The sequence below is a fragment of the Elephas maximus genome, chromosome 1 (assembly GCF_024166365.1).
Source record: "Elephas maximus indicus isolate mEleMax1 chromosome 1, mEleMax1 primary haplotype, whole genome shotgun sequence".
NCBI classification, from domain to species: domain Eukaryota; kingdom Metazoa; phylum Chordata; class Mammalia; order Proboscidea; family Elephantidae; genus Elephas; species Elephas maximus.
This window is the reverse complement of record NC_064819.1, coordinates 118,243,579-118,264,170: the sequence shown is the minus strand read 5'-3', so window position 1 is coordinate 118,264,170 and position 20,592 is coordinate 118,243,579. Positions and strand designations below refer to the sequence as shown.

Below are 20,592 nucleotides of genomic sequence, written 5' to 3'. Positions count from 1 at the left end.
TTGAACTACTAACTCTTAGTTAGGGGCCAAGTTCTTAATCCCTGTGCCACCAGGGTTCTGGGGTGAAGAGTTACCAAGTTATAATTTTTGGTTTCATTTTATGTCTTCAGTCCTTTAAAAAACATTTTTTCATACTTACTTAAAGAGTGTGATCCACAAATCATTTCACCCTCTTTTTCTTTTTCTTCCAAAGGATGGGAATTTCACGTCCCAGCAAGTGCCAATGATTGAAATTATTGGGATGAAGCTTGTGCACACCAGAGCCATTCTCAACTGCACTGCCACCAAATTCAACCTGTATGGGAAGGACATAAAGGAGACAGCCCTGTACAGTATGTTCTCTGTTTTTATATCAGCAAAAACATGGGAACCACTTAGGCCCTAGCTTGAGTGGACAGAGCATGATGGGACTGTAGAAGAAGAGGCCAGGAGAAGCAGAGGCCCAAGGTCTGAGTGGGACCATGGCAGGGGATCATGACTCAGCAGCAGGCTGGGCCTTAGGTATATAGACTGAGTGAGGTCCAGCACAGCAGAGTGCTATGGGGAATGGGCAATGAAAATCTGGGGTAGATTCAGTGGGTGTGATTATATAGGAGGATGCAGTCCATGATATAGCACAGAGACAGAGGTGTACAAACACTGATGAGTCATTAAGCCAGGAGGATGGTGATCTTATGGTACCAAGTGCTCAGAAGTTCATTAGCTGAATCACCATCAAGAGCTAGAGACAAGGGACAAAGTGTATGACTGTCAACAGGAGAAGATGGCAATGGTGGTGGTGGGGTGGGGAGACAAGAATCCAAAGAACCTGATATTCACATTCCAGAAATCAGCATAATGATGACCAGAAACCTACGTTATCAGTCAATTATATAGACCAGCTGACTTGGCAAGGTTTAGCAGAGGTTGGGACCCAAGGTGCTGGGTTCCTGAAGCCTCTTGATGCAGGACTGACTGAAGTAGCTACACTGATGCAATAGCCCAAAGCTGGTAGATCTCCTCCCTTTTGTGATAGGACTGTTGAAAATGAAATCTGTGGTAAACAGTTTGGCACTTCCTCAAAAAGTTAAACATAGAGTTATCATATGACCCAACAAATCCACTCAAGATAATTGAAAACATTTGTTCACACACAAAAAAACTTGTACACAAATGTTCATAGCACCATTGCTCATAATAGTCAAAAAGTAGGAACAACCCAAGTGTCCATCGATAGATGAATGGATGAAGACCATGTGGTATATTCATACAATTAAATATTATTTGGCTGTTAAAAGAAATGAAGTATTAATATATGTTACAACATTGATAAATCTTGAAAATTTATACTAAGTGGAAGAGACCAGACACAAAATGCCACATGTTATTTGATTTCACTTATATGAAATGGCTAGAAAAGGCAAGTCCACAGAGACAGAAAGTAGATTAGTGATCACCAGGGGCTGGGGGCAAAAGGAATGGGGAGTGATTGCTAATAGGTACCCAGAGATGCCTGGACCCAACCTAGAATTCTCTATTTGACAGGATTCCAGGGTCATAATTAGAGCTTGGGGAATCCCTGGATGGTGCAGTTAACACATTCATCTGCTAACGAAAAGCTGGCAGTGTAAATCTACCTAGAGGCACCTCAGAAGAAAAGCCTGGTGATCTACTTCTGAAAAATCATCCATGGGGTTGTCATGAGTTGGAATCAACTTGACAGTAACAAGTCATAGCTTGGGTTGGAGGGTGCTGAGGGCAACACTAGAGGCTAGACTAGATCCTGAAGAACACCAAGGTTTTGATCCAAGGAAAACATGGTGAAAACAACATATTAGAAAGATATTCTGGCACCTTGTATAGGGAGGCAGGAGATAAGCTGCCCACCAGGAGAATACTATATAGTTTCTGGGGTTTGTTGACCAGTATCTAAGCAGGAGTGGTGGTAGTGGAATGAAGAAAAAGGTAAGAGAGATGTTAAGAACAAAAGAATCTACAGAATTTGGGCACATGGCTCTCAGACTTCTGAGGAAAGTCAAGCAAAACCAAGGAAATAAAGTTCCATCACTATGCATTTAGCACATATCTTAGTTGATTTTCTTTTCTTTGAAGGTAAAAAGGAGAACATTTTTTAGATCAAAACTACATGAAATTGAGCTAAATAAAGATCATGAACCAAAAAATGATTATAAATGATACATGAGGCCAGAAAAAAACAGAAAAAGAGGACCTAAACATCCATCTATATAAAGCATTGGATCATGCTTTCCTTCATTCAACAAATGTTAATTCATTCCTTGTGCCTCAGGTCCTATTCAAAGAGCTATGAATTTAATAGTAATATGAAAATAGGTCCTGTGGCTCTTGTGGTGCTGACAGTTTGGAGTACATTCGCAGGATGACGAGCTATTCAGCCAGAAGAGACTAAGTATATGTATAATTAGAAATGCAAACAGCTCCATGGTAACTTAAATTAAAAATGCGTATTACAAAACAGCATGTGAGATTTGCGTTACTGTTGTATAAAATAATTATATTTACTCCTATATGGGTGCATATGAAACCCATTGCCATCGAGTTGATTCCGACTCATAATGACCCTATAGGACAGAGTAGAACTGTCCCCATAGGGTTTCCAAGGAGCAGCTGGTGGATTCGAACTGCTGAGCTTTTGATTAGCACCTGTACTGATGCCTTTGAATTATGCTGTAGGTGAAGAATATTGAATACAGCATAGACTGCCAGGAGAATGAACAAATCTGTCTTGGAAGAAGAACAATCAGAATGCTTCTTAGAAGCAAGGATGCTGAGACTTTGTCTCATATACTTTGGACGTCTTATCAGGAGAGACCAGTCTTTGAAGAATGACATCATGCATGGTAAAGTAAAAGGTCGGTGAAAAAGAGGAAGACCCTCAATGAGATGGATTGACACAGTGGCTACAACAATGAGCTCAAACATAACAACGATTATGCAGATGGCATAGGACCAGGAAGTGTTTCATTCTGTTATACTTCTAATAAAAACAACTATATGGATATGTAGTTTGAAAAGATATTTGCTGGTATGATTAACAGTGGTTTATCTTTAAGTGGTGGTACCATATATGTTTGCCTCATTATTCATGATGTGCATACTGTTGGGATATTTTTAATAAATGTCACATAATTTCCCCAACATTTTATTATAAAAATTTCAAACTTAAGGAAAGGTGAAAGAAATGTACAATGAATGCATATATACCCACCACCTAGACTCCAAAATTAACATTATCGTAGATCTCTCTATCCCTATCTCCATCCATCAAACGCATTACTTTTTGATGCATTTCAAGGTAAGTTACAACATCAGCGCCATTCATCCCAAAACACTCCAGCATGCAGATTATAACACAATCCAACGTGATTGGCAGACAGAGGCAAGTGAGGAGTCAAAGCCAAACTGGAAGAAGATGATGAGTTCAAATTGACACAGGTTTATTTCAGACCCCAGAGAGATAGACCAGGAAATAAGGAGGCAGACAAGAGGAGAAGCAGTCTGCTCGGGGGTGAAGAATGCTCTTGTGGAGAGGCTACCCAAGGGAGTGGGGAGAGAAAGAAGAATAGAAAGTCATGGCGTGAAGTTTTGGGGCTGCGTACATTTAGGAGGAATGACAGACAGAAACGTGGTGCGGAGGTGCTAAGCTCTTGGCACTTGTGGAAGATGCAAGTAATGGGGTAGGGGGATGAGGAGGTGGAGTGAACACCACAATGATGTTGAACAGAAAAAGAAAACTCTAGGTTGGGCCTCAACTGAGAAGTGAGGAAAGAACAGCAGGTACCCTCTTCTTCCTCTCTCTCATGGAATCAGGGGTGGTGGAGAAAGGTCTGAAGCACTGCAAGAGAGAGGAGAGAGGAATGTGGGCCTATTGGAGGAAAGCCAGGTGTCTTAGTCATCTAGTGCTGCTATAACAATTTTAAGAAAGAGAAATTTATTTTCTCATAGTTTAGGAGGCTAGAAGACAGCTCTAGGAGACAGCTTTCTTTCTCTGTCGGCTCTGGGGAAAGGTCCTTGTTTCTTGGTCCCTGGGCAGTTTTCATGTGGCTTGACATCCCTTTTTCCCCCATCTCTTCTTGCTCTGTTGCTTGGTATTTAATCTCCTTTGTACCTCAAGAAATTGACTCAAGACACACCTTACACTCACACTGTCTCATTAACATAACGAAGAAAACCCATTCCCAAATGAGATTATAGCTTTAGGTGTAAAGGTTAGAATTGACAACACATATTTTTGTGGAACACAATTCAATCCATAACACCAGGGTTGATATGAAGTAAAGACTGGATAATGGAGGTGAAGAGAAAAAAGGCTGAGAACCAGGGAAGAACCAAAAACCCACTGCCGACGAGTCCATTCCAACTCACAGCAACCCTTTAGGACAAAGTAGAACTGCCCCGTAGAGTTTCCAAGGATCGCCTGGTGGATTTGATCTGCCAGCCTTTTGGTTAGCAGCCATAGCACTTAACCACTATAGCACCAGGGTTTCTGAGAACCAGGGAAAGGGGGTGTGAAAAATGTAGCAACCACCCAGTAAGGCAGTGGGGGTGGGGAAGACAGGCTGGAGGGAATCAGGAGAGAAGCAGCCTGACTCTGCATGTGTTCATGATCTGATGTCCTCTAATTTGCCAGGTGTTAAAGAGCCATGAACAAGACTACCTTGTTGGCAACAAGCTGAGCAGGGCTGACATTCACCTGGTTGAACTTGTCTACTACATGGAAGAGCTGGACTCCAGCTTTATTACCAATTTCCCTCTGCTGAAAGTGATTGATATCACAGTCCCTGGGAGAGGAAGCCCCATCCCTCCCTCCTGGGAATCTAGTATATGGACCCTTGGACTGGTGATGTTCTGAGCCCCAGCCTTCTCCAGGCCTTTGCTCCCTCTTTTGTCACCAAACTAAGCTTCTAGGTCCTGGTTTTGAGGCATGGAAAGATCTTCTTAAGCCAAGGAAATTGGAAGTGAATGGTAACCTAGGAACCATATTTTATCATGAGAAGGACCCAGGACTCAGCATCTCTCTGCCTAGCCATCTATTCCATTGCTGTCTTTAGTCTCATTTTCCTCTGGGATTTCCTTTATCCCAGGTGTTATCCTTTCTTTCTATGTCTAAGTCTGAGCAGGTCTGTTTCCCTCTGGTTTTCTTTTCTCAGCTCTTGCTCCATCTTTCAGATGTTGGGTGCCTTTCTGCACAGGCCTCCCTTCCCTCTCACTGGTTAAGTTAGTTTCAACTGACCCCATGGTTTATTATTTTTAATTTTCTTTGGCTTCATTCCAGCTCAGTTTGCCTGTACCTTCATTTCTGTTGTTTGGAAACTTTGTTGGTATTCATATCTGACTTGAAGACAGACACAGTATTCATCCTTGTATTGTACAAGCACAATGAATATAAAAATGTCTCTGTAATGAAGAAAATAGGGAAGACTATGATATAAGTCTTAAACAAAGGCATCTTCACAGGAAAGTGGTATTAAGTAATATTTCCTTCCTCTTATCTTCATTTTGAGGAGCCCGGTGGGGCAGTAAAGCGCCTTGTTGTTAACCAAAAGGGCAGTTCAAACCCATCAGCCACTCCATGGGAGAAAGGTGTAGCAGTCTGCTTCCATAAAGATTTGCGGCTTTGGTACCACCACAGAATACTCTGACAGGGATCACAATAGAGGGACCCGGACAGAGCTGGAGAATAATGTAGAACAAAATTCAAGCTCACAAAAAAAAGACCAGACTTACTGGTCTGACAGAGACTGGAGAAATCCCGAGAGTATGGCCCATGGACACCTTTTCAGCTCAGTACTGAAGTCATTCCTGAGGTTCATCCTTCAGCTGAAAACAAACAATAACACACATAGCTCAACCATGTATACGAGAATAAATGGGCACACCACCCCAGGGGCAAAGACAAGAAGGCACCAGGGGACAGGAAAGCTGGACAAATGGAAATGGGGAACCCAAGATCAGGAAGGGGACAGTATTGAAATGTCGCGGTGTCGGCAGCTGATGTCACAAAACAATACATGTATTAATTGTTTAATGAGGAACAAATTCGCTCTGTAAACTTTCACCTAAAGCACAATTAAGAAAAAAAAAAAAAGAAAGATTTACAGCCTCGGAAACCCTATGGGGCAGTTCTACTTTGTCCTATAGGGTTGCTATGAGTTGGAATTGAGTCCACCGCAGTGGGTTTGGTTTGGTATCTTCATTTCTCTCTGGGCATCTGTTTTAGTCACCTAGTGCTGCCATAACAGAAATACCACAAGTGGATGGCTTTAAAAAAGAGAAATTATTTTCTCACAGTGTACCCAGTGCCGTCGAGTCAGACTACAAGTCCAAATTCAAGGCATTGGCTCCAGGGGAAGGCTATCTCTTTCTGTCAGCTCTGGAGCAAGGCCCTTGTCCTCAGTCTTTCCCTGTCAAGGAGCTTCTCAGGCACAGGGACCCCATGTCCAAAGGACATGCTCTGCTCCTGGTACTGCTTTCTTGGTGGTATGAGGTCCCTAAATCTATACTTGTTTCCCTTTCCTTTTATCTCTTGAGTGATAAAAGGTGGTGCCACACTCCAGGGAAACTCCCTTTACATTGGAGCAGAGAGGTCCCTTGAGTAAGGGCAGTGTTACAATCCCACCCTAATCCTTTTAACCACAGGCAGAGATTATGATTTATAACACATAGGAAGATCACAAAATGTAGGAAAAGCACACATGGCCTAACCAAGTTGACACATAATTCTGGGGGACACAATTCAATTCATTACAGTGTGTTTCCCATTTAGGTGCTGATGGACAGGACTCAGTTGGAACTTGTCTTGGAGGGTCTCAGGTGTCCTGGGTTGTGCTAATGACGGGCTGGTCTTTTGGCTCCACTCTAAGGCTGTAGCTGTGGTCCATTGCAGGCCCCGAAGGCCAGAGTCAGCAGCCTGCCCACAGTGAAGAAGTTCCTGCAGCCTGGCAGCCAAAGGAAGCAATCCCAGATGAGAAAGCTTTAGAAGAAGCAAGGACGATTTTCAAGTGTAAATAAAGCAGGCTTGGACGCCATGCACATGCAAGAGAAATCTGAAATCTTACAGCAATTAAGTGCTTTCTAAGTCGTTAATCCTGGCTATTGTGAGGCTAAGGGACTTTTTCACATTACATATGCTAATTAAATGATAAACCTGCTATGGACAGATTTTATGACATTTTGTTCCTTTCGATTATTATCAGATACGAAGTCAGCATTCCAACTTCCTAACCTGTCTCCTTCTTTGAATTGCCATCGGGGATTTGCTTCGAAATTTGATTTTGTGATAAAACCAAAAAATCCACTGCCATCAAGTTGATTCCAACTCATAGTGACCCTATGGCACAGAGTAGAACTGCCCCATAGAGTTTCCAAGGAGCACCTGGTAAATTCCAACTGCTGACCTTTTGGTTAGCAGCCGTAGCACTTAACCACTACACCACCAGGGTTTCCTGATCTTATGATAGTGGGGGGAATAAGTGGGCATATAGTTGAGAAAAGATTGTTGGCAACTGTTGAAGTAGGGCTTGTTATACTACTCTCTCTACTTTTATATCCGTAAGAAAATTTCTATTTAAAATATTTTTTTAAATATTCATTTATGGTGCTCATACTACGTTCCAGGTGCTGTGCTAGACTATGGGCACTTCACTGCAAACTAGACAAAGGTCCCGACTTCAGGTGCTCACAGTCTATAGCAGAAGCAGATCTTAAACAATTGAATCTAAATATATAGAACTTTTGTATGAGAGACCCTGGATTTGCAACTTGAAAAAATGAACAATAATGCCCTTCCCTTGAACTGTCATATTTCCAGTTCAGCCTGTATTTCCTAATCCTTTCCCTGGGCTGCCCTGCTCTTTTGAAATTTCTCTTGCTTAGTCCTTTTATGTTTACTCAGTGGCACAGTCCCACTGCTTTGTTTTAATAGTAGAAGATTGGGTATGACCATCAGGATTTGTTGACTTAGCACCCCAGTTCCATATTATTCTTTAATTTTTCTATGGTATATTCTCATAAAGCAAGCTCAAAGGAGGAAACTGTAGAAAAATATCTGACTCTGAGTATACCTAGGAGGACTCTTTGATTTTGTCAAGCCATCACATAATACCTGCTATGTGCAATGCACTGTTTTAAAATATAGCATGGCACCTCTCTGCCCTCTGAGAGCTCACAATTTAACGGAGACACAGATGTGTACATAAATAACTATGTAATACTGTGTACGGTATGAAAATTCAAAATTAAGATTTACTAGTGTAAGAAAAAAAAATGGAGCCCTAGTGGCACATGGTTAAGAGCTCAGCTGCTAACCAAAAGGTCTGCAGATCGAATCCACCAGCCACTCCTTGGAAACGTTGTGGGGCAGTTCTACTCTGAACTACAGAGTCGCTATGAATTAAATCAACTCCACGGCAATTTTTTTTTTTTAATTTATTGCTAAAATTAAACAACTCCCCAGAAGCCTGGACAATGCTCCAAGACCTCTGGGTGTCTTTTTAAATATACCTCTGCAAACCAACCTTATTAATTCCTCAGGAATGCCCCCCTCCTTGTTTCCCAAGGACTTCACTCACTTGAAGTAACAGATGATAGATGTTTAGCCTAAAATTTTCTTTTTCCCAAGGCGTATGGTGTGGTGATTAAGAGCTCAGCTGCTAACTAAAAGGTCTGCAGTTCAAATCCACCAGCCGCTCCTTGGAAACCCTTTCAGACAGTTCTACTCTGTCCTAGAGGGTCACTATGAGTCAGAATCTGCTCGATGGCAGCAGGTCTGGTTTTTTGGTTGTATCTCTAAAGTTTTGTATATTCCATGTGACCTGTTCTGCAATACTGTATAATCTTCAAAAAACAGTTGTACATTCTTTCTTTTATCATGAGATTATAAATGGCATATAAGCAAAAAACCTCAAAGCAGTTTCCCTGGAGCTGACTGCCTGGTGGCAAATGTCTCTCTCTTTCTCTCTCATACTTTCTCTTAATAAATAATTGATCTCTTTCATTGTCAAAGTCTGAATGTTTTTAACACTATACTAGGAATAAATTAGTCTGAAGGTCAGAAGAGCTAGATTCTAATTCAGCCTTTGCCATGAACTAGCCAGCTGGCAAATCTCATTCTGTTTCGGGGGTTCCTTCAACTCACTGCAAACTGAGACGCTGGACTAGAGCAGGGTTTCGCAACCTTGGCAGTATAGACATTTTGGGCTGGGTAATTCTTTGTTAAGGGGGGTTGTCCTGTGTAATCCTAATTTGAAGGGTAAAAGGGCAGACATCAAAGGGGTGGAAAAGTCACTGAGCCTGGAGGTCCTGATGCTGCCCTGGAAGGTCGGATCTGACCTGGGCCAAAGGGGCAGGACACATACTTTTCTTAGCCTGGCAGCCTTCTCCACTGGGTTCTGACTTGCCCTGTTAAGAGAATCATGATTCTTGGCTTAGAATTCTAGGGACCCAGTTAAAGTGATGCTGCTGCTGGACCCATTCTGCTGTTAGTTGTCTCCAAGCCTGTTTTTCAGACTCGATTCAAGCCTCTTCAGGGCAGAAGCCAAACCAGATTCATGTCTGAACCCACAGGCCATCATCATTGCTGATACATGAAAACTACTCAGCGTGAGCTGAGGAAGTTTGAGTGAAACTTTTTAAAAGAAGGAAATACATTTGAGTGTAAACCAGAAACAAGTGTCAAGGAAAGATCAGTAAAATGTCTGCATTCTCAGGTAAGGAAGCAGATGTTGGAGAGAAGTGATGGTTTTCATCAAGTGTTGAAAATTAGCCTCCCTGAGACCTTGGGAAACCCTGGTGGTGTAGTGGTCAAGAGCTATGGCTGCAAACCAAAAAGGTGGCAGTTGGAATCCACCAGGGGCTCCTTGGAAACCCTACACAGCAGTTCTACTCTGCCCTATAGGGTCACTAGGAGTCGGAATCGCCTTGACAGCAACGGATTTCGTTTGGTTTTTATTTTTGAGGCCTTGAGCCTTGTACTTGAATCAATGGAGAGAGGAGTAGGGGGCTCAGTCACATGGTTGGACACCTGTGAACAGGAGTGCTTCTAAAGTGCCTGGAACAGGGCAAGTGGCAGCCAGGGCCTGGCCTGGGAAGAAGGCACACTGCGTGCATGGAGCAGGCGCCAGGTCCATCTATCTACCAACCTACAGACCTATTGACCTATAGCAATAGCAGAAGCAGATATTAAACACATAGTGTCAAAAGAATGTCATAAAAGTCATCAGAGGGAAAGTTCAGGGGCAGGTGAAGATAGAATGTTCCAAGAGAACGAACAATATGTGCAAAGGTGAGGCAGCTGGCTTGAGTCCAGCAGAGGGGAGAATTTACGCCAATACAGTAGCCGGATTTAGTGTAAAATGCAGGACACCCAGTTAAACGTGGATTTCAGATGAACAATGAATAATTGTTTTTAAGTATAAGTATATCCTGTACGATACCTGGGATATACTTAGAAAATTATCGATTATTTGTCAAAACTTCACATTCTCAAGTTATCCTGTATTTTATCTGGCAATCTGATATAAAAAAGACCCCAGGGTGCCATCCCGTTGCCTTTTCATCACATCATCTCCCCATCTCAGTAGCACTTTGCATCCTTGCATCCAATTCATGAAAACCCCCACACTAACTTTCACCAAAAAGCCAGTCCTCACTGACTTGCAGAGAGAGTCAAATAAACCTGAAATTCTTTGTTTAAACTTCTTACTGCTAACCTTGAAGTGAAACATTTAACCAGTCGTTTTGTGATTAGAGGATGGCTCGTCATTTTCCTCTTCTGGAATGGAATCTGGTGGCTGCAGAAAAGACAAGGGAGTGGCTAACTGAACTGTTACACATTTGGGAAGGAAGCAGATACTCAAGTATAAAAACAGCTTACACACATAAGTGGTATTGGCACTGAGTTGCTGAGTCCAGTGGAAGCCAGATTTAATAAGGTTAGTGCTGATCTTATGAATCTTATACATTGCCTCACATCTAGATGGCTAGAAAAAGACTTCAAAATGTGTCCTTAGAAAACGGAAAAGTCTTCTTTTAGAGTCCCACTGGGACTTCTTGGTGTGTTTAAGAGTTTGAGAGTTTTTTATTCAGTTGCTGATAGATCCTTGGAGAGATGCAAAAATGGAGAACTTAGAAAACTAGGGCACAAGAATGCAATGGTCTGAGAAGAATTCATGACATGAGAGAAAAAAGAATGGTAACATTTTAGATGATGTGAGAATGTGTCCGGTGCCAGAGGGGAGTGTAGGAGTTTATGCTAAAGTGACTTTTGCAATAGAATTGACTTGATGTTGACAAGAGTCAGCACACAATTGTCATGAATTTAACTTTGGCAGGATGGCAGACTAGGGTCCCCACCTGACCAGTGAGAGGGACAGAAATCCCGCTGACTCCATGCCTCAGTTGCCTCTCACACCTCCACGTTTGTTGAGAAAGGATCTACCAATGCCACCAAACACAGTCCGAATTTACACCTCGGTGGTAGAATCCACACATATTAGCTCTTTCCTTTAGAAGAGATGCTCTGTGATTTGATGCTGGGTCTTGGCACCATTGACTTTGCAATATTTTCTTAAGGTTGTTATGCTCCAAAAGGTAGGCACGGTTTCTGGTGAAGAACTGTGTGGAAACTGCAAGCGAATCTAAATATACAGAACTTTTGTATGTGAGACCCTGGATTTGCAACTGAAAAAAAAATGAGCAATAATGCCCCTCACTTGAATTGCCATATTTCCAGTTCAGCCAGTATTTCCTAATCCTTTCCCTGGGCTGCCCTGCTCTTTTGAAATTTCTCTTGCTTAGTCCTTTTATGTTTACTCAGTGGCACAGTCCCACTGCTCTGTTTTAATAGTAGAAGATTGGGTATGACCATCAGGATTTGTTGACTTAGCACCCCAGTTCCATATTATTCTTTAATTTTTCTATGGTATTCATTCTCATAAAGCAAGCTCAAAGGAGGAAACTGTAGAAAAATATCTGACTCTGAGTATACCTAGGAGGACTCTTTGATTTTATCAAGCCATCACATAATATCTGCTATGTGCAATGCACCGTGCTAAAAAATAGCATGGCACCTCTCTGCCCTCTGAGAGCTCACAATTTAACGGAGACACAGATGTGTACATAAACAACTATGTAATACTGTGTATGGTATGAAAATTCAAAATTAAGATTTACTAGTGTAAGAAAAAAAAACTGGAGCCCTAGTGGCATATGGTTAAGAGCTCAGCTGCTAACCAAAAGGTCTGCAGATCGAATCCACCAGCCACTCCTTGGAAACGTTGTGGGGCAGTTCTACTCTGAACTACAGAGTCGCTATGAATTAAATCAACTCCACGGCAATTTTTTTTTTTTAATTTATTGCTAAAATTAAACAACTCCCCAGAAGCCTGGACAATGCTCCAAGACCTCTGGGTGTCTTGTTAAATATACCTCTGCAAACCAACCTTATTAATTCCTCAGGAATGCCCCCCTCCTTGTTTCCCAAGGACTTCACTCACTTTCTTTTATCATGAGATTATAAATGGCATATAAGCAAAAAACCTCAAAGCAGTTTCCCTGGAGCTGACTGCCAGGTGGCAAATGTCTCTCTCTTTCTCTCTCATACTTTCTCTTAATAAATAATTGATCTCTTTCATTGTCAAAGTCTGAATGTTTTTAACACTATACTAGGAATAAATTAGTCTGAATGTCAGAAGAGCTAGATTCTAATTCAGCCTTTGCCACGAATTAGCTAGCTGGCAAATCTCATTCTGTTTCCGGGGTTCATTCAACACACTGCAAACCGAGAGGCCGGACTAGAGCAGGGTTTTGCAACCTTGGCAGTATAGACATTTTGGGCTGGGTAATTCTTTGTTAAGGGGGGCTGTCCTGTGTAATCCTAATTTGAAGGGTAGAAGGTCAGATATCAAAGGGGTGGAAAAGTCACTGAGCCTGGAGGTCCTGATGCTGCCCTGGAAGGTCGGATCTGACCTGGGCCAAAGGGGCAGGACCCATACTTTTCTTAGCCCGGCAGCCTTCTCCACTGGGTTCTGACTTGCTCTGTTAAGAGAATCATGATTCTTGGCTTAGAATTCTAGGGACCCAGTTAAAGTGATGCCACTGCTGGACCCATTCTGCTGTTAGTTATCTCAAAGCCTGTTTTTCAAACTCGATTCAAGCCTCTTTAGGGCAGAAGCCAAACCAGATTCATGTCTGATCCCATAGGCCATCATCATTGCTGATACATGAAAACTACTCAGCGTGAGCTGAGGAAGTTTGAGTGAAACTTTTTAAAAGAAGGAAATACATTTGAGTGTAAACCAGAAACAAGTGTCAAGGAAAGATCAGTAAAATGTCTGCATTCTCAGGTAAGGAAGCAGATGTTGGAGAGAAGTGATGGTTTTCATCAAGTGTTGAAAATTAGCCTCCCTGAGACCTTGGGAAACCCTGGTGGTGTAGTGGTCAAGAGCTATGGCTGCAAACCAAAAAGGTGGCAGTTGGAATCCACCAGGGGCTCCTTGGAAACCCTACACAGCAGTTCTACTCTGCCCTATAGGGTCACTAGGAGTCGGAATCGCCTTGACAGCAACGGATTTCGTTTGGTTTTTATTTTTGAGGCCTTGAGCCTTGTACTTGAATCAATGGAGAGAGGAGTAGGGGGCTCAGTCACATGGTTGGACACCTGTGAACAGGAGTGCTTCCGGAGTGCCTAGAACAGGGCAAGTGGCAGCCAGGGCCTGGCCTGGGAAGAAGGCACGCTGGGTGCATGGAGCAGGCACCAAGTCTATCTATCTATCTTTCTATCTACTGACCCACATACCTATTGACCTGCTATCTATCTACCTATGTATATCTTATGTGCTACAGGTGCTCTGTGAATACAGAGTGGATAGACCTGAGAACAAGAGAACACTTCTGCTACTCTGAGACTCACCTGCCTTCCAAGAACTGGGGACAGGCGGAAATTCCCGTTTGCTGAGTGCCTCTTATGCATTTTACACACATTATTTCATTTATTTTTCTCAATAGCTCTCAAAAGTAGATTCACCATTTTTAGAAGAGGAAACTGAGCCACAGAAATTGAACAACCTGCCTGAACTTACGCTCCTCCTAAAGGAAAGACTTGAGATCTGAGCCTGCACTGTTTGCTCTGGGTTTCCCTTCTCTGTGCTGAGAAACACTGCAATTAGGACCAATCCAGAGACATAGCTCCTTTAATTTGTTAGTGGATTGATCATAAGATTTATTCTTTTAAAAACAAGCCCACTTTCTTTTTTTTTTTTTAGTATTTTATTGTGTTTAAGGTGAGAGTTCACACAGCAAATTAGGTTCCTATTTAAACTAATTACTCAGTGATCTTGGTTACATTTTCACAATATGTCATCATTCTGATTCATTCCATTCTGGTTGCACCATTTCCAGTACTCTAGCTTTCCTGTCCCTTTACCTTCTCATTTTCACTTTAATTTTTTACCGTTTTGTCTCCCGTTGTTGATTTTGTTTTTTTAAAGAAACTCATTACTCATGGGTGATAGTCTTTATTTTATGATCCAATCCGTTATTTAGCTAACAGGTGACCTCAAGGGATAATTTCAGTTTAAGGTGTGACGTCTGTCTCAGAACGATAGTCTGAGGGAGTCCTCTAGTCACAAATGGTTCAGTAAATCTGTAGCCCGCTTTCTTATTAAGTTAAAATATAGTTATTCAAGTACTCAGTTTAGGTCTCTGGGTGGTGCAAAAGGTTTGTGCTCAACAACTAACCTAAAGGTGGGTGGTTCGAGCCCACCCAACGGCACCTTGAAAGAAAGGCCTGGTGATCTGCTTCCATAAAGACTTGTTGTTGTTGTTAGCTGCTGTCAAGTCCACCCCCAACTCATGGCACCCCCGTGCGTTACAGAGTAGAACTGCTCCATAGATTTTTTTTTGGCTGTAACCTTTACAGAAGCAGTTTGCCAGACCTTACTTCCACAGAGCCACTGGGTGGGTTCAAACAGCCAGCCTTTGCATTAGCAAACCACTTGCTCTATCCAGGCTCTTCCGTTCCATAAAGATTACAGCCAAGAAAACCCTGTGGAGCTCAGTTCTACTCTGCAACACATGGCGTCACCATGAGTTGGAATCGACTCAATGGCACTGGGTTTGGGTTTTTATTTTTGGCTAGTACTGAATTTATTAATAGTTTTTAGGATGCCAAGGTAAGGCAAGGCTGGCTATTATGAATTTTCTCTTCCAATCAAGCCCCTAAAAACTGCTAACAGACAGAAGCTCATGAATTAGATGTTCCTCTCTCTTCCTGCCTGTCTAGCCTTTAACTGGCTAGTGGACTCTGACTGGGAAAATACACAAGGTTCTCAGAGAAACACAGAGATGGTGAGCAAAAACTCCCTGGTCTTGCGGTCAGATGACTGATTTCGACTTGACCAGACTTGACTGGATACTCATGAACTATGAGCGTGGGCGAGGTGTTTATCCCTCTAAAATTCAGTTTCCTCAGTTTTAAAATGGGATGTTAGAAACTATTTCACAGGGTGGTTGTAGAGGGTAGAAATAGTAGATATTGAGTAGGAATAAGGAACACATGTCTGTGACCTCCAGCAAATCACTCAATCTCTCTAGTTCTCAGTTTCTGTGATTGAGGCAAGGTATTATGATGCCCCAATCTTGATCAGGCCTTTGGAAGCTTAATGTTCTGAACATGAACTTGGCTTAAAAGAGAGAGCGTGTTATCATGAAATGATATATTATGTAAGATAAATACCCATTTCCCTTTGTAACATGATCTCTGTCACTTAAGTGGGATTAATGTGAGGATGTGTATCATTTAGCTCTGTGAACTCTAGTCCACAGCAATTAAACACTCTTAACAAGTTAGTAAAGTTTTAATCTCCTTTTAAATTCTGCTGAATCATAGCATCTCTATCTCCCATGATAAGAAAGTATAATACACAAAATCCCCAATGGCAAGGCAGATGAGTTAAGTATATTCTCAAAAGATTCTTTACTTCCTAAAAGGTAAGAATATTGAGTTCCACATTTTAAATTATGGATATTTGAAACATTTTGATGTCTAAAATTCACGTTACACTTACTTTTTCAGAGATATATCCATTGGGCAAAGATAAATGTATTTTCTCCAAACTTCCACAACAGCAATACTTTCAAAGAATCATCTTAATGTTTTCTAAACAGAGCTTGCGGTTTGGAGAGAAGAATATAACTGGTCCTCCTAAATCCTGGCCCTGGGACTCCTGCTTTTATTAATCCTGTGTGTTTCTATTCACACCCGTGGTCGAACTCGTTAAATTCTTTGCTGAAGTCATTGAGTTGCCTTCTCTGGGTCCCTGTTATGCTCTTACCTTCCAAGCAACCTGGGATAAAGCAAGGGCTTTCAAACTTCCTTGACTGGACCCAGTCAATGTATCTCTTACCCTTTATAATGACCAAATAAGCATGCACACCCCATATATTCATGTATACACCATGTATGTAACTGAATCTGAAACCTCATGAATCAATAGTTACCTGTTCTATATGTAATGCATGCTGATATTTTCTATTCTTTTTATTTCAATTTTAAAATTAGTAGATTTCCAATTCACTGACTTGTACATATAGAAATTGTAGAATTGGCATATATCCTGCTGTGTACATTCTCAAGAACAACACCCCAAATAAATTACGAAACACAACAACAACAACAACAATGAGGTATCACCACCCATCTATTAGAATGGCTAAAATCCAAAACACTGACAACACCAAATGCTGGAGAGGACATGGAACAACAGGGACTCATTCACTGCGGGTGGGAATGCAGAATGGTACAGTCACTTTGGAAGACAATCTGGCAGTTTCTTACCAAGTTAAACATGGGCTTACTATATGATTCCACAATTGTGCTTCTAGGTATTTACCCAAATGAGTTGAAAACTTACGTCTATACAAAAACCTGCATACAAATGTGTATAGCAGCTTTATTCATAATTGCCCAAAATTGGAAGCAACCAGGATGTCCTTCAGTAGTTGAATGGATAAACAAACTGTGGTACATTGATACAATGGAGTGTTTATTCAGTGATAAAAAGAAATGAGCCATCAAGCCATGAAAAGACATGGAAGAACCTTAAATTCATACTGCTAGCTTGAGGGCACACAACAACAAGTCAAAGAAGCCTGTGCAAAAAAGTTACATGTCGTATGATTCCACCTATGTGACATTTTGGAAAAAGAAAAAGTACAGAGACAGTGAAAAGCTGAGTGGTTGCCAGAAGGTTAGGGGAAGGGAGGAGAGATTAATACGTAACACACAGGGCATTTTTAGGGCAGTGGGACTTCTGTATGATACTATAATGGTGAACACATGTCAATAACAATTTGTTAAAACATAGGGCTGTGCAACACAAAGAATAAACCTAAATGTAAACTATGGACTTTAGCAATAAATTTAGTAATTTTATAATCCATTAAAGCGTCGCCATGTGTATTTTGAAAACCACCAGTACAGAAAGTAAAGCTTTTTAGACTGGTTTTGAATAGAAGTGGATTTGTATCCCAGCCAACCACTTATTTTGGGCAAGTTACTTACTCTCTAGAAACCTCAGTATCCCCAACTTATATCCATACAAAAATCTGCACATAAAATGTAAAATGAGAATAATTACCAAATCCACCTTGGGTGATTTTGTAAGACTAAATAAATTTGTGAGCATACCCAGTGTGTGGTAGACATTGAATAAATGTTAGTTCCTTTCCAAACACTATAAAGTTAATGCAGTAACACCCCTTTTTCTAAACGGTAAAATTAAATAAAACACACTCAGTGGAGGTAGAATATAGAATTCCAAATGAAGCAATGAATTAATGTCCTCCTCTGTGTGTGGAAAGAATTTGGATCTTTTGAGCTATAGTCAGGCAAGTTTGAGTCTTAATTTCTACTTTTGCTCAAATGCAACGTAACAGCCAAAGAGCCAGAGAGTGACTTTGCTCCCTCCTCCTCCTCCTGCTCAGTGATGACCTCTGGTTTCAAGGTCAGCTTAAAGACTCCCAGGGTCTTCCCTGTGTAGGATCCAGGCCTGCCCTCTTAAGTCCTGGGTGTGAATTTCCATGTCCATTGAGAACTGGTGTGTGGCTGTAGACCTCCCATTTAACCTCTCTGAGCCTCATTTTCATTACTGGTTCATGAGGCAGCCATGAGAATTAAGGTATAATGTATTGAAAACAGTGGGCAGGGAACATGAGGAAGTTTTCAATATCCCTTCTCTAATCTTTCTGTCCTATAGGGTCGCTATGAGTCGGAATCGACCCGACGGCACTGGGTTGCTGGGTTTAATCTTTCCCCTCCTGCTAATGTCCACACATGCGTTCTTACTACAGGCTCATCTGTTAGCCTCCCAAGAATGGTCGCATTTTAACCAATGGAGACATGAGACTGGTTTGATGCCATTTCACAACGTTGGCCACGGATATTAGAGATTTGAGGCCAAGGAAAACCTTCATAGGACCCCTCCAACCTACTACAGAGAAGCCAGATACTCTACCCTTCTATACCATTGGTCCTGTTCAAACGTACATCATAAAGTACATTTCTGCTTCTGTCGTCTGATTCATTCATTCAGGTTTAGAGAAAAGCAGGACCTCTGCTATCATGGCGGGGAAGCCCATGCTTCATTACTTCAATGGACGAGGCAGAATGGAATCTACCCGGTGGCTCTTGGCTGCAGCTGGAGTTGAGGTAGGTTCTGAGTTAGGTCATGGTAAGTCATATCTAAAAGTGTCTGTATCAAAGTGTTTTTCTCACATAAGCCAGGAGACTTCCATATTAGATGAGTTTTGCCTTAAATAAAAATATGAAAAAAAATCACATGCAAAGTCCATTTAACATTGGAAAAGCAATCAATGTACACGCTATATTAATTGTATAAGAGACAAAAAGCACATGATCATCTCAATAGATGCAGGAAAATCATTTGACAAAATCCAACACCTTTTCACCATAAAAACTCTCAGTAAGCTTGGAATAGAAAGGAACTTCAACCTACTAAAGGTCATCTACGACACCCCCTCTCCATTTCCCTCCAGCTATTTTATCATCATACTTGGAAACCCTGGTGACATAGTGGTTAAGAGTTATGGCTGCTAACCAAAAAGTCAGCAGTTCAGATCCACCAGGTGCTCCTGTCCTATAGGGTCACTATGAGTCGGAATCGACTCGACAGCTATGGAGGCGGGGGACAGCATAATCCTTGCTAGTAAACGGTAGGCTTTTTCCCCTAGAGATCAAGAACAAGACAAGGATGTCCTCTCTCACCACTTCTATTCAAATTATATTAGGCATACTAGCCAGAGCAATTAGGCAAGAAAAACAAATAAAAGGCACTCAGTTTGGAAAGGAAGAAATAAAACTATCTCTATTTGCAGAGTACATGATCTAGTATATAGAAAAGCTTATAATGAAATAGTGCTCAGCAATGTAAAGAGTACATTGCTGAATGAGCTGCTGATACATGCACTAACGGATGGGTCTCAAAATTAGGTTGACTGAAAGAGGCCAGACACAAAAGAGCATACAGCATATTATTCCACTTTAAAACTCCATTTATAAATTCTACAAAAGGGAAACACAGAATGATGGAAAGCCTATTTGTGGTTGCCTGAGAGTGGGTATGGAGGATTGACTACAAAGATGCATGAGAGAACTTATCAGGGTGACAGGAATGTTCTATACGTATTGTTGTGATAGAGTTAAATGGGTGTTTACATTTGTGAAACCTCATGGGGCCGGCTCACTTAAAATGAGTCTTTTATGTAAATTATTCCTTAATATATTTGATTTTTAAACATGAAATCACCAGTTATTAAGAAAGAGACAGATTTGGCTAAATAATTTTTAATAATTTCTGCCCATCACAGAGCACAGAAACAATTAAAAGAAACTGAATCATCAGCTAATCCCAATTGGTGGCCCTTATTTGGATTTGAATTTAAACAAACTGGAAAAAATAGTTTATGACCTTTATGCAACAATTAGAACATGAACACGGATGATACTAAAGAATTATTGTTAATTTTTTAGCTGTGATAATGTTTTCTGGTTATTTTGAAGATGTTTTTTATGTTCTAGAGACACATATTGAAGTATTTGAGAATGAAAGATTTGCACCAAGTTATTACCATATGGAGAGAGCAACAGGGGTATAGATGAAATGACTGACTTGAGTTGATAATTACTGAAGCTGGGTTATGGGTACAAGGAGGAGATCATTATACTCTTTCTATTTTTATTTATGCTAAAAGTCTCCATAATAAAAAATACATAACATAAGAAAATGAGTGTAATTAAACTTAAAATACAAACCACGAATGTGGGGGAGGTGGAGAGAGTGAGTGGGTTGCACTGCCTGTGAAAGATTCAATGCATTCATTCAGCAATTATCTTGGCAAGCACATACTTCTGTGCTAAGTCCTAGGGATACACTGATGAACCAGACAGACATGGTCCCTCCCCTCAGACGGCTGACATATAGTAAGAATGCAGACAAGTAAATAGAGAATTAAAATAAGGAGTGAGAACATCTGGGAGGACACCTGGGCTTTTTACAG

General features: G+C 41.2%; 2 protein-coding genes across 4 annotated transcripts in view; both read left to right on the top strand.

Moving 5' to 3' along the window:
- Window positions 1–20,592, top strand: part of LOC126082021 (glutathione S-transferase A1) — a 231,545-nt gene that overhangs the window by 100,174 nt on the left and 110,779 nt on the right. The window lies entirely within an intron of this gene.
- Window positions 1–20,592, top strand: part of LOC126081957 (glutathione S-transferase A2) — a 130,586-nt gene that overhangs the window by 100,174 nt on the left and 9,820 nt on the right. Inside the window, exons 1-2 of one of the 3 annotated variants that reach the window (XM_049894207.1) lie at window positions 10,900–10,949; window positions 18,609–18,724. The exons of 1 other annotated variant lie outside the window; for it this stretch is intronic. In XM_049894207.1, the coding sequence (XP_049750164.1) occupies window positions 18,638–18,724 (87 nt within the window). In that variant the 5' untranslated portion in view covers window positions 10,900–10,949; window positions 18,609–18,637. Of the gene's footprint in view, window positions 1–10,899; window positions 10,950–18,608; window positions 18,725–20,592 lie in introns of those variants that run through there. One more of the 3 variants, XM_049894216.1, reaches the window with a different exon arrangement.